General features: G+C 44.3%; 1 protein-coding gene across 1 annotated transcript in view; it reads left to right on the top strand.

The window, feature by feature from the left end:
* The window catches only part of LOC123032147 (integrin alpha-X-like), a 38,003-nt gene extending 25,645 nt beyond the window's left edge, over positions 1 to 12,358 (top strand). Inside the window, exons 18-30 of the mRNA XM_044447834.1 lie at positions 1,060 to 1,191; positions 2,103 to 2,176; positions 4,320 to 4,461; positions 6,561 to 6,674; positions 7,907 to 7,986; positions 8,298 to 8,381; positions 8,538 to 8,616; positions 9,122 to 9,229; positions 9,477 to 9,557; positions 10,072 to 10,188; positions 10,456 to 10,548; positions 10,786 to 10,896; positions 11,255 to 12,358. Coding sequence (XP_044303769.1) covers positions 1,060 to 1,191; positions 2,103 to 2,176; positions 4,320 to 4,461; positions 6,561 to 6,674; positions 7,907 to 7,986; positions 8,298 to 8,381; positions 8,538 to 8,616; positions 9,122 to 9,229; positions 9,477 to 9,557; positions 10,072 to 10,188; positions 10,456 to 10,548; positions 10,786 to 10,896; positions 11,255 to 11,383 — 1,344 coding nt within the window. The 3' untranslated portion in view covers positions 11,384 to 12,358. The remainder of the gene's footprint in view (positions 1 to 1,059; positions 1,192 to 2,102; positions 2,177 to 4,319; positions 4,462 to 6,560; positions 6,675 to 7,906; positions 7,987 to 8,297; positions 8,382 to 8,537; positions 8,617 to 9,121; positions 9,230 to 9,476; positions 9,558 to 10,071; positions 10,189 to 10,455; positions 10,549 to 10,785; positions 10,897 to 11,254) is intronic.
* The last annotated feature ends 1,772 nt before the right edge of the window (positions 12,359 to 14,130 follow it).

Here is a 14,130-nt window from a genome sequence, read left to right as displayed (position 1 = left end):
AGAAATGGTATGTAAAAGAAACCTTTCCTGGAGAGAGAGAGTGCCTCTCACTGTGAGACATGAATCAGGTGAAGCTGTGCACATCCTGGATCAATGTCTAGACTTAATGATGGGCTAGATGAGAGCAAGTAACTTGCAGCTGAATTCTGGCACGACAGAAGCCTTGTGGGTGAGTGGTTCCTGAGGCTGGGGAACAGGCTCATTCCCGAGCTGGCTGAGGTTGCATCCTTTTGCAAGACAATGTATGTAGACTGGAGAGAACCTCTCGATGCATCACTGTCACTAGAGGACCAAATGGCCATGCTGCCTTGAGTGCCCTTTTCCACTTTTGACTGGCATGCCAGCTATGGGCTCTCCTGGACAGGGATGGCCCGGCCACAGTGGCACAAGGCACCTCAAGACTTCATTACTGCATCACTCTGTGTGGCAGTGCCCTTAAGGCTTGTTTGAAAGCTGGAGCTAGTGCAGAAGGTAGTAGCTTGGCGATAGTCAGGAGCTGCTGGCTTTCACCATGCAACTCCTTTGCTGAGGGAACTGCACTGGCTGTTTATTCATTACTGGGCCTGGTTTAAGGTTTTGCTACTGCTGTATAAAGCCCTAAAGAACCTGAAACCAGGATATTTGAAAGAGTTCCTTCTTATTAACCAGCTTGGTTACTGAGGTCATCAGGTGTGATGCTTCTGGTGGTTCTGGGTGCACCTGTGGAAAAGGAAACCCACAGGTGGAGAAACCCACCTGGAGAAGGGCCTTCAGTGTAGTGGCTCCTTTTCTATGGAACTTGCTACCTCTAGGGGACAAAATTGTGTTGTTTCTAGCACCTGCAGAAGACATCTGGTTTTCAACAATCCTTCCTGAGTGATAGCTGTGTTTTACGTTGGTATCTGTTTTGGAAAAAAAATTAGGCTTTTAAAATATGCTTTTATTCTTTCTATCTTTTATTGCTTAGTGCTCCAAAATTTGTTTAGATGTGGAATGGTTTAGATGTGGAATACATGCGGCCTGCTATATTAATTCATAATTCTTTTTAAATACTATCTCTCTTGGTGTCCCATCTCTCAGATCTGCATTGAGGATACTCTGACGCCCATCAGCTTGTGGCTCAATTACAGCCTCACAGGGAGGCCCATCTCAAATTTCAAGGGCCTCCAGCCCATCCTAAGTGGAGAGTCCCCGGAGATCTACACAGCACAGGTGATGATGTTCTGGGCCCCAGCACTGCAAGATGAGACAGCAACATTATAGTAGCTGAGCAGGCCTCGCCTCTCCTTCCTGTGTGCTTACTCCTCCAGGGGCTACTTGTAGCATGAGGGGAATGAGTGGGTGGGTGAGTCCAGAGCCCTATAGGGCCCTAACCCTGCCTTGTTACACATACTTCCTGCAAGTCATTCTCCCCTGCAGAGGAAGGCAGGACGCGCTCCAACGGAGCAAAGCTCAGGGAACCCAGGTTCCATTTCGATGCCAGGAAGCACTTCCTGACAGAACCCCGAGGGTGGGCATGTCGTGAGTGGAGCCAACTGGAGCCGGGGGTCAGGCTAGATGGCCCAGGAGACCCCTTCTGACTCGCTCTGTTTCTGTGTTTCATTTCCTTTCTCTTGCACATAAGCAAATGCACACTCATTCATCCTTCCCCTTCAATTCCATGTCCTCACATGGGAAATTTAAACCTCCGCTCCACATCCCATTGTGCCACTTCCCCACCCCATTTCCTAACTGATTGGCATGTGGAACTGCTGAAGATGGGGCCAAGTGGCACACATTTCAGCTCCTTCCAGCCCTAATCAGCCACTTCTGCCAAATTGTGTGCGGGGGCGTGTTGGGGGAAATATGGAGGCAAATCATGGGAAGGGAAACCCAGGGCCTCTGCCTGGGAGGCATGCTTAACATTGCCTCCAATATCCTCATCATGATAGCCATGTTGCTTTCAGGTATTGTAGCAGCACAGTAAGAAACAAATGTTTTCTTATGTGTAAGGCAAGTATGTGTGTGGTGATGTTAGGCGTGGGGCAGAGCAAAGAAGAGTGTGGGGCAAGGAATGCAGCCCTATCGTCAGGGCAGTGTACAGCGGGTGCTTCATTCTACTCCTTCCCTCCTCCTGTTTGCAGCTCCCCTTTGAGAAGAACTGCGGCAGCGATGGCAAATGTCAAGATGCTTTACAAACCTCTTTCACTTTTTCAGGGTATGAAAAACATGTTCTCTGTCCTGCTTCTCCATTGTCTACATCCCACCTGACCTGGTTGCACGTCAGGCCTCCAAAAGCCACATTTCCTTTGGGAGGTCCACTGTAATGGTGGGATGTGCCTGTCGGATACTCCGAGCTTCCCTATCTTCCATTTCAAATGGGTTACTTTTTCTTTTATTTAATTGATCTAATATATTTATAATGTGCCTTTCAAGATGAACCCTCTGCAGGGTCATTTGCAAGGTAAAAATGTAAAACAGTAGTGATAAACAGTAAAAATACATTTAACTAGAATAGCAGCATGACAGATATAAAATAACCACATCAATAACAACTCCCATTTAGAAAATAAAATTGGGCATCCATTTATTTAAAAGCAGACTAGAACATTCAGGCTTTTAATGTCCTTTTAAGAACAGGGGAAGGAGCACAAACACATCCTGTAGTAGTGCATTCCAGAAGGATGAAGCCACCACAAAAAATGTGTCATCTCATTTGCTTCCCACCCCAACAGATCTTACAGACAGGCCCTTGTGCAGAACCTCTGTGGCCAGTTTTATGGCCCAGGAAATCTGATATAGGTGTAGGCAGTCCTTCAGATAATCAGATCTTTAATGCTTTAAAGGCAAAGCACTTTAAATTGCAACAAGCACAGAATCAGTGTTCTGCACTCTGACCACTGGGCATCTGCAAGCAACTGGACAGTAGACTGAATGTAACCATGGCCGGGATGACTGTGGCAAAGTCAGCTTTCTCTGGGTAAGGATGCAGCTGGCAAATCGGCCACAGCTAGTAAAAGGTCATGTTTTTCCACGGATTCCAAGAGAATCTCTAACTGCACTCATGGTCTTTCAGAAAGAGTACAACTCCATCCAACACCACTCTGATCTCCATCCATATCAGCAGGTTTCCCCTGTCTACATTTTCTAGATTAAACCTCAGCTTGTTCATTCATCCCCAAGCTGCCTCCAGACACCTGTTCAGGTTTTCTGTAGCCTCCTGGGGACCAGCTGCATGGAATGTGAGCTCTGTGTTATCTGAATACTGATGACAAGCCTTCCACATCTTGGTGCCTTGCAGGTGTTTTAGACCTGAACTTGCATCAACCCAGGCCACCATGGCCAATGGTGAAGAATCCTGAGAGTTATAGTTCAAGACCATTTTCACCCAAACCTCAGAATGTCTTCTAAAAAGCATGCAAGACACCAACAAGAGTCACCCCAAAGGTCAATCAGCATGAGGCAGAACAGGAGTTGATCAGCATCATCTTCTGGATACATTCCTCCAGGACTGGCACCACCATAATGTTGGGCTTTCCAGTTCCAGCCCTTCTAAGTATCCCAGAAGGATACCTGGAGTATAGAATAGTATAGAATAGGAACATGAAGATCAGGTCAGAAGCTGGTTCTCTTGCGCTTGCCACACTTCTTTCCTGTACTCAGTCCTGGCCAGGAAGTGACTGGGACAGATATCAAATAATTTGAGCTGTGTTTCAAAGAACATTGCAATGAACCAGGCTCTGCTTTAGAACTCTAGTAAGATTTGTAAGACCTGCTTGATTAATGAGGAATTCTTTAGAGCAGGCATAGGCAACATGTGGCCTTTGTGAGAACCGCTTCTGAAGAATTTTCAAAACCATTTTTTATGAACAAAATAGCACCTGGAGCTGTGGCAGTGCCATCTGGGTCAAATTAGCTCATTTGCAAGCCAGTTTTAACCCCTTTGTCATTCTATAGTGGCTCTGGACTCCATTTGATATCTGCTTTATTTCCCTCCTGTGGTCAATATCTGCAGTGGAGGGTGCAGTTCCAGGAGGCAAAAATGGGCCCCAGACCTCCCAAAGATGCCTGCTATTATCTTCTTGTCCTGCTGGTGGACTTGCTTTTGGTGCATCTGGTCAGCCACTGTGGGAATAGAATGTTGGACTAGCTCAGCACAGCTTTTGCATTCTCATGAGGTTTGGCAGTTTACAATGCAAATGTTCATGTATATCATCTGATTACTGGTTTTACTTTCATTTAGATAGTGTGGGATGTGTATAAGGAGTTCAGGGTCAGAGAGAGGGGCCTAAACCCCTAGGAGTTTTGAAAGGCTACATAGGGAATCATTACTCAGACAGCTCCATTTTTTGTTCCCTCAGCCTGGGCCTGCTAGTTGTTGGCCAGACACCCGAGGTGAATGTAACAGCCTCCCTCTGGAACCATGGAGAGGACTCCTACAGCACCACACTGACATTCTTCTATCCTGCAGGGCTCTCCTATCGCAAGGTCACTTTGCTGCCGGTAGGTGGTAGCCAGTCAAGTTCAAACTTCACCACAGACTCAGAAATAATCTGAAACGCCTTAAATGCTTTAAGAAAATTATAAAAGAATAAGAAATGATGATAATTAGCATGATGATAAAAAAGCTTTCTGGGGGCTTCCTCACAAGGAGAAAGGCAGATATAAATGCAATGTGATGTGATTGTGCAATGAAAGAGAATGTAACATCAAAGTAAGGTTGTTTAAAAGAGTGTCAGCTGACAAAGCCAGCTCTGTGAATGGATCTCCTGAGTTTACTTGCATTGCAAAGCTAAACTAAAACATGTCAAATTTTCTATTTCCCCATGACTTTCTCCTGCTCTCTACTTGAATATAACAAATTAAGCTAGATCATTATTAAGATCCTCTAGGTGTCTAACAGTAAACACTAGCACCTAATTTAGTAAAATATAGAGGCCTAAAAAGCCCTAAAAATGAAAATTAAGTGGTTTAATTAAAAAAGATGTGGGGACCTAAAAAGTGAATTCTGGGTGTGTCCATTATAGAAAGTTGGATCAGTTCTAATATCCTATACCTAAATGTTATGCACTCAGTTCTAGAACCTAAACCATCATGACACTTAAAGGGTTGACCACATTTGGGATTAAAAGGGTTAACCAAGTTTGGATCAAAGATTGCTTTAAGGGGCAAAGAGTTCATGATCATTCATTCATGGAAGTTTTTAGGTCCTTTGCAGGATGTAGTCATCCTCTGGAGCCTTTTTCCTAGCCATGTTGTGGCTTGTTTAGATGAGGAGAGTCTGGTATTTTCCTAGATGGTGCCATTATTTGCTACAAAAGCAAGATATGAATTTGCAACTCTGCTGTATATTGCAGTGTCCCCTTGTGTCAGGTAATGGAAGGAAAAACCCTGTGGGGAAAAACCTTGTGTGACGCACACTCTAATCCTCCTGCAAAGAAAACAGAGGAAGCAGCCTTGATAGAGCACTGGGTTAAATAGCTCATATAGAGAATCCCTAACTCCGAAAATGATTTCAAGTTTCACCTTCAGGAACTATACAACATTCTGAATTTAGAAAATATTCTAAGACTACAGTAAGTAAAGAGTTGGAATTTTCTGCAATTTAAGCCTAGGAACTCAGAAGATCCATAGAGGTGCAGGTCCTCAGGTCTGGTGGTCCAGCATTGATCAGAAGCAAAAGCAAGCAGAAACGAAAAAGCAAAAAGTGAAGTTCTTTATTCCAGTCAGAAGTGGGGGTCTCAATGAAACATGAAACAGCCATCCTCCAATAAAAAATGAGTTGCTTGCATGATGAGACCACCCATTAATTCATCAGGAATAAGATGTCTGCCTATGCCCCAACATGTTTTATGCCCATGTATTTGGAAACATCTCCAGCATTTTCATTAATGGGTTCATTGGGAACCCTTCTTTGTAGGTCTCCTACATGGGCATTGTTATCTTGATTGACATGTTTCCCCTGGTGCATCTTCCTCAAGCACAGCTTCCTTTCCTGTGTAATCATCTTCAGTCATCTACATCTCTTCTCAATCATTGTTTTTATCATTGTGATGTCTTCACAAACCAACAGATGCTGAGTAAGAATTATTCCAGTACCCTTATTATCTCAGGTACATTAGTTGCCAGGTCTTCAACGAAACAGAGCCATCTCTGACCTTGTTATTTCTTTGAAGAAAGCAAAATCGCCATATACCAAAACCAACTTTCCAATGAAAACTCCTTGTCATCTTTCAGTAAGGAGTGTTATATGACAACATTAGTGATTATAAAGCCACAAGTCCTTGGACTTCTTGCCCATGACTCAGGATGCTGCAATATATATTTGGGATATTCCAAAATAAAAGTTTGGGAATTTTTAGGGAGTCGTCTTGTAGATCTCCCCCCACATCAGACTATGTGAACTATTTGAACCACTTCAGACCAAATCAGCCACCTGTAGATAGAAGCAGCCTCTTCAATCTTCTGTTAGCAAAATTATTTAACGCTTTCAGTGCTGGATTTCCACAGGGACAATAGCAGGAGCAATGGAGGTCCTTAGGTATGATAATTTCTTGCTCATAAACTTCATTCATAAACTTCATTGCATTTACCCTTTTCAGAGCAGCAAGAAGGTTGTGAGTGTTAGATGCCACTCAGCTCCTGACTCTGAAGATCAGGCCAACTGGGCCACCACATGCAACATCAACCACCCCATTTTCTGGAGTGGGGGGCAGGTAAGGCCTCCTTTATTGTCTTATAATTCACTGGGGCAAGAGGTGATGATGGCCACTAATTTAACTGATCTAGATATTAAACAAAAACTTGTGGTAAAGCCTCTTGGATCTGTGCTATTTCAGAGAGCAAGCAGGATATTAAATGATGAGATGCTCCCTCTGAGTCAAATACTTTTTTATGTGGAAATTTAATATGTCAGAGTGAAGGGGTTTAGAAAAACTTGCATGCAGCTATTCTAGGATCACATATTCAGTCTAGTTTACTGCACACAGAGAACAGAGATGCAATTTGAAGTGAAACAACCAGAGAAGGGCTGTACCATGAGCTTTCCCTTATGTTAGAGATAAGATCTGAAATGGCATTGGAAAAGATGTTAATAATTTCCCTCCACAAAAGAAGATGTGTTTATAGAGGGTTAGCCATCTTACTGAAAATCAGATTGCATAATTTTGAAAAGGTATGGATGTGAAGGTCATCAAATGTCTACCATCCAAAGGTCCATCGAATTCTACCACAAAGCCATAGCTTTGTGGTAGAATTCATGGATTATATCCAGAAGATTGCATGTTTAGTGCTTAGCATAATCAGTTAAGGGATTGCTCAGCTAGCAGGCCAGGAAAGACCCCTGGCTGAGACCTCTGCTGGGGAGCTGCTTCTAATCTTGGCCAAACTGAGTCAGCAGTCATCCATAGCAGTTATTTTGCTGAACTGTATAGGCACTATCCATGGTGTTTCATTGTGGTGAACCTATGTTGGGGATAAGTTCAGCACCACAGATAGCTCTGTTGTGCCGGAGGGAAGCAAGAGTATTTAAAGCAAAAGTCATCTTCACCCATTGGACTGGTTTGGCCTGGGCTCAGGTGCTCTCTATTCTCTGCAGAGCAGCTGTAAAGAAGAGATCGAATGTTTCTGCTTCAGTTTTAGATAACACAGCACGTTTTATCCTTTGGAAAGACTATGGATTATGTTAACAAGAATTACTGGAAGTAAGCCAGCATCAAAATTTATACAACTGGCTTGTTTTATTAAAAAAGTTAAGATTAACTAATTTAGCATTCTGATGAGACATAAGCCAGGGTTGATGTAAAATAGGAACAGAAGCTTCTGATTTCTTCCTCTGGAGAACAAGACAGATGTGGGGAATATACAAACCCAGAAGGACTTAATGCAAAATCATGTTAAGTCATTAACATTTCACATATGGTAATATTAACAAAAATACTCTTTTCAGGCTATCTTTATTGCCACATTTGATGTTTCCCAAGATGCTGATCTAGGGGGCAATCTGCGGATCATGGCTAAAGCCAAGAGGTGACTTCACAGTATGGGCCTTGTGGGTTAATAAGTTGCATTACAATGGAGCCTTGTGGAACAAAATTAACCTTTTGGGGTGTGTGGGTGGAGGTGTGGTACAGATCTGATGGGTGCTACAGGGTGCGATTTGACCCATTCCCATTGAACTTGTCCCTGTTTTTCATGGGTTCAGCCCTAGATTTGGGATACTGCACTGTAATGACTTTGAAACTGTGTTCCAGGGGCATCCCAGACTTTCTTTGGGAATGTATCAGTGCCACACATATATGTATATGTATGTATGTCTTTACTCTTTTCCACTTGTCCAGTGAAAATGGTGGCAATATCACAAAGGACATGGTTCACCAAGCGGACTTGCCTGTCAAATATGCCGTGTACATCATTATCACCGCGTAAGTCACCAGGTTGTTTTGGGGAGAAAGCAGGGCATGCAGACTGTCCTCCAACAGACACTGCCCCCCAGGGCACCTCCTTTCCTATCATCCCCCATATTTAAGCCTCAACATTTAAGCTCCACTAATGCTTATTTCTCACTTCCATCCTTCCAGCATTGAGGAGTCAACCAAGTATGTCAACTTCACAATTGGCCAGGAGGAAGCAAGCAAAAGTGTGGAACATCGATATGAGGTGAAGGACAGTAGCCTGGTGGCTGATTGGAAGGGGAGGATGCTACCACAGGGAGAGGATGATGGAGAAATGATGGGCAAGAAGAGGTGCTTAACTAAAAATGCCAAACCAAAGATGTAATGTCTAGTGCACTGAAATTGAAGATACTTGGAAGTAGGGTTCCTATGTATAGAAATGGGTTTATACAAGTTGAGATGTCATTGCTTCTTTCCCAAGCAAGGAAATTGTACTTTTGGAGTACTGAAAATTTTGTTGTTAGGGATTCCTGTCTGCCTAGAAACCCACCCTGAAACAACAGTTGCCAGGTATCAGGACTCATTCTTGAGGTCTGTAGTGTAAATACCCTGGTAAAGAGGATGTTAGAGTTGGGCTGGAGAGTGGGTTCCATTTTTAGGCCTGTGAATGAGGTTGTAGAATGGAGGGTGCCTCTTCAGGTTGCAGGTTGAGGCTCACATTTTGAATGCACCCCTATTAAAAGACTTGAGCAGAAATTGCTTCTGTTTAGGTGAAGAACCTCCGTGAACGAAGCATCCCCATTTCAGTAAGGTTTCAGATCCCTGTGAAACTGAATGGGATCCAGCTGTGGAATGTGTCTCAGGTCTTCCCCTCTGAGGTATGCTGATTTCAATCACCTTGTTGCAATCCCTGGTCACACCAGTGAAATGCCCCTGCTCTTCCATTTACCCTACCTTGGAAAATAAGAAAAACATTCCATTTCCCACTTCCAGGCCCTGATCCTGCCTGTGCCTGCTTGACATAGGAATTGACATGGGCTTCTTGAGCCCCCTGAGATGCAGAAGATCTTGCTGTCCACCCTATTCCCCAAATGAATGAATTCTTGAAACATTTTTCATCCATAGCCTCAGCTTGCCAGATGCGTCTTGGAAAGAGAAACTCCAGGCATCAAGGATTTTCCAGGGAAGGAAGAGCCACTCCTCCTGGTGAGTACTCAGAGTTGTTTTTGCAGCCTCCCCCAAAGGAAACCATGTTTGGTAGGTGATTACCACATGTACTGGGGCATGAGTGGTCTGTAAATTGAGGGGTGTGGGTACTTAGTTCCTTTTTCCTGCTGTTTTTCTACATTATACATATTAAGCAAACTTGCCCTTAGCCTCTTGATTATGGCCAGAAATTTGCCACATTGCATAGGTCTGGCTTAGAGGAGTCACTACATACACCAGCCCACCACGGGGGGTACTCAATCTAAAACCAAAAATGGTTCTCTAGGATTATGCTGCTGTCTGTCAATCTTATGCATGTTAGGTGGACTCATGGATTGCCTCTTGGCATGGATGATGGCTAGACACCCAATTTTACCTTTTCTTAAAGAAGGTGGATATTTTCAGGATGTTGGATTCTGCAGCCAGGACTGGCATTACAAAATCACACACATTTATGCTCAGCCATGAATGCACCCTTTGGCCTGACTCAGGCGTATCTTTCCACCTCCCTCAGGACTGCTCCAGAGCCGCCTGCAAGGTGATCCGTTGTGATGTTTCATTGCTGGAGTTACGAAAACAGCCACTGGCGTTCAGGATCAAGGGGGACATCAGCTTCCGGTGGGCATCTCAGGTACAGAGGCTGCTCCTAGGGACAGTCCCTTGAGAACTCATCAAGGGTTTAAAGAGGGATGGGAAGGATCTTTCTTTCCTTCCTTCCCTCCTGCCTTCCTTTTATTTCTTGGCCTGCAAGATGTTGACATGTACTTCCACTCCACCCCAGAGCCTCTCAGTGCCAGGCAAGAAATCCTTGTTTTAGTTCTACTTACTGATACTTGTTTGGGGAAAACTCTTGACCACTGAACTCCCAACTCTCTGGGGGCATCTGCTTCTCACCCAGATCCAGCAGAAAAAAGTGATATTGGTGAGCTCGGCACAGATTTCCTATGATGAGGAAAAATACACGGAGAAGGAGGGCTTTGCACAGACCCAGGTAATGTGGGGAGGGAGAAAGAGCATCAGCACCATCTGGGGCTGGCAGCTGAGGTGCAAGCTCCTGCTCTTTCTTCAAGGAGCAGGCTGTGTGGGATTGCCTAAGGGAGGCGAGGGCAGAGGGCCAGCACCTGGGCCCCTGGCTTCTTGGAGGAGGGGATGGGATTCTCTAGGATCAAGGAATGGTATCAGGGTGGCTGAGGGTAAGGTTCACTCAGCCCTCCTTCTTCCCACCCAGGTGCAGACAGTGGTGGAGCGCATTGAGTTCTACAACTACCTGCCTGTGATCATTGGCAGCAGCCTAGGGGGGCTTGTCCTTCTTGCTGTCCTTGTGGCAGTCCTTTACAAGGTGAGGTGGAGCTCAAGGTGGGTTCTCAAGGTAAAGGGTGTGGGACTTAATCTCAGCTGTCCCCATCACCAGCCTACTGGTGTATGAGCATTGACATGTGTCTCTGAGTCAGAGAGTCTCTCCAAGTTTGCTCAGAGATGGCTTTTCTCAGCAATGAAATAATCCTCAGTGATCGACACAGACATCGGGTTTTGAGGAAATGCCTTTGGACCATTCTGCTCTTATCTTCTCTGAAATGAACCGCTGAGGCCTGAATGAAGCCTTTTCCTCTGGGGATGCCACCTTCTACAGGTTCAATGTTTGCCTTCCCCCAGCTCTCTTTGAGTTTTTTTTTCTCCCCCGCTCCTTCCCTCCCCAGGTTGGGTTCTTCAAGCGCCGGTATAAGCAGCTGATGAGTGATGATGGGGCGGACAATGCAACTGCACCACCTAATCCCACCACTCAAGACAGCAGCTCCTTTCCTGCTTGCAAAGACAATGACTCATAATGACTGTTTGGCACTCTAGAGAAGGTGCCCTTCACAAGACTGTTCTTAGAGCAACAGTTTTCCTCCCTGCTGTCCTCCGCTGACAAATATTCCGAGGCACACTGTCCCTGAACACGGAAGTTTCACTTAGCCACCATGGCCAATCTATAGACCCATTTTCCATGCATTGGCTTAAAAGCCATCGAAACTACTGGCTAACTTCCTATCCTTTGGCATGTCTCCATAACCAGAACTCTGTCCTTTATTTCTTCACACAGCCATGCTGATAGAAAAGTGCAAACACTTTTGCATGTTTGAAAGTCACGTTGATAAAGCAAGATTTATCTGTGTTTTTAAAAAAAAAGTTACCACTGAGCATTACAGTTTGTAACTGGTGGTCTTTAGTACAACAGATCATATTTTGCAGAACAAATATATGTTTAATTCTATGGGTTGATAGTGGGGAGGATCTTAAAATATCCTTGTGGAAAATACCCTTTGGTTTCAGATCCTACTTTTAGAAGGAGACATGAATGTATTCCTGCTGGGTTTCTAATTGCTGGTGGCATTTCTGTACTAGAGTCCCATTAAACCAGAGGCCAGGAATTTCCCTAGTCTGTTTCTATTTAGGTCCTCGATTGTCAGATCAGCCAAAAATATTGGAAATGTGGCCATGTATATGCAATGAAAAGAGTATAAAAAGTCACAGAAATATGGTAACTATGTGTTAACAAAATGGTGGGGTATTCCAGGCCCTGGGGTAGAGTGACCTTACTGCATATTCCCCCTAACCATGTGTCTTACTCAGATTTAGAAAAGTGTACATAGAATTGCAGCCTTAGAGATTATGCCAAATGCCCTCAGGAGTAAGACATAACTGAGTACCCATATATGTACATGCAAGAAATGCTAAAGTCAATTTTTGATTGAATTTGTTTTAGTGGACTGTGACTTGTCTTGGGAAATGTGTATGTGAATGAGACTGGGCAAGGGAATAAAGAGCTTCTCTTATGCTTGAGATTTGCCCCTACATCAAAGATTGTGTTTGTGTTGGGAAAATTCAGATAAATCCTGGTAGAAAAAAATTGCTTATATGTGCCTTTGTGTTACAAAATGAAACCTGCACCCTCTTCTCAGAAAGCATCCAAGCCAGGTCACTGTTTAGTATTGCTGTTACTTTAACAAGTAGGAACTGATAGCTTTCCCAGAAGCTGCTAGGGCTATTGTTTTTGCTAATCAGTAAGGGCTGATAAAGCAGCCAGGTTAACAGCATTGCAATCACCCTCATTTGCATGCCAAGACCCACAATAATCCCTGTGCCTCAGTGATCATGTTAATCTCCTGGAATCAAATGCCATTGTATTGAGCCCCCTCTGCAGACTTCTCACCTTCTGACTATAATCACCTTATTTCATCATCAACTCCCCAGCTGCTGGGCCCATGTGACTCAGAATTTATAAAACACTCTGTGTATGTTTTAAAAGCTTGTAGTTGGCCATGGAGACCACTACCTGGTAGCATGCTGTCATAAGTAATTGCAGGGGGCCTGGGTGATCTCACCAATAAAAAAGCTGGGGTTCCAGGCAATTCAATCTTCCCTGCAGGTCCTGGTAATTTACTAATTCTCACCATTAGTAAAGAGATGCTGATACTTGCATCCTCAAGACAGCAGTCTGGTGGTGGCAGAATGAGGAGCTTGCACGTAAAAACAAAGGTGGAAAAATGCAGTGACATGTAGTGAGCAGGGACCCCCTGCAACGGAGCAACTTAGAGAGCTGATTAGAGACCAAAAGCTAGGATGCATGCTTCCACCCCCAGCCACCCACCCACATTTGCAGGCAGCTCCACTGTAGACCAGGAGCCTGAACTAGGCCCTCCTCTCTCTTATGTTGCACGTAAGGATTGCTGCTGACTCCTGAGACCAAAAATAGAGGGCTGCTTGGAGACTCAACCAAAAAGACACAAACTCTACCCTGGAGAGGAAGAGAAGAGGTTGCTAATGATGGTCTTGCAAAGAAGGCTTGCTAGATTCTAGTTTAAATTACACCCTTGCAGCCCGACTGGTGGAGTCCTGTGTGTGTTGAGGACTGAGGCATTTGCTCTAATGCAGTGAAGAGACCTAGTTGATACTGGAGTCTCCAGTGTGTTAGTTGGAAGCAGGATCGCAAATTCAACATCAGAGTGGGCAACTCCACTATTTTTCACACTCACAGGGGCAGCCCCTTTGGATATCTATGGACACTTTCAAGCATGTAATAGCATTAGGCTGCAAGGAGTTCCCCAGGCCTTTCCCCTATATCCAAGCTCTGCACTCCTCCCTTGGTAAGGAGGAAGAATTAATATGCCTTTTCCATGGCTCGCTCTCTTTCTTTTCTCCCAAGGCATTCAGCCAGGAAAAATGAGAAGAGGAGGAACAAATTAATCTGCACTTTCTCCAAAATGTATTCTTTTTTCCCTCTTCAGAGCATTACAGGGGATGGGGTTACTTTACTTCCTGTGCAAGCCTATGAATGCTTACTCATCAATCAGCCCCACTGGATTCAACACTTCATATTTCCTTTATTCCATATTTACAAAAACAAAGGGAGCTTCATCTTTGGGCTCTTTAGCACTTCACAAATGTAGCAAAAGTAAGGCAAAGTGTTCCCCAGGACTAAATGAATCAGGAATCAACTGGGTGCAGGCATTATCTGGCAGTAGTGAATTTAATTCTTGGAAAATACATATTTAGGAAAAGAGATGTTTCAGAACTGCAGATACTGATTGCT

Source organism: Varanus komodoensis, unplaced genomic scaffold (assembly GCF_004798865.1).
Source record: "Varanus komodoensis strain SLA01 unplaced genomic scaffold, ASM479886v1 scaffold53, whole genome shotgun sequence".
In the NCBI taxonomy this organism is placed as follows: Eukaryota; Metazoa; Chordata; class Lepidosauria; order Squamata; family Varanidae; genus Varanus; species Varanus komodoensis.
Note: the sequence above shows the minus strand (reverse complement) of the source record. Positions and strands in the feature narration are given on the sequence as shown.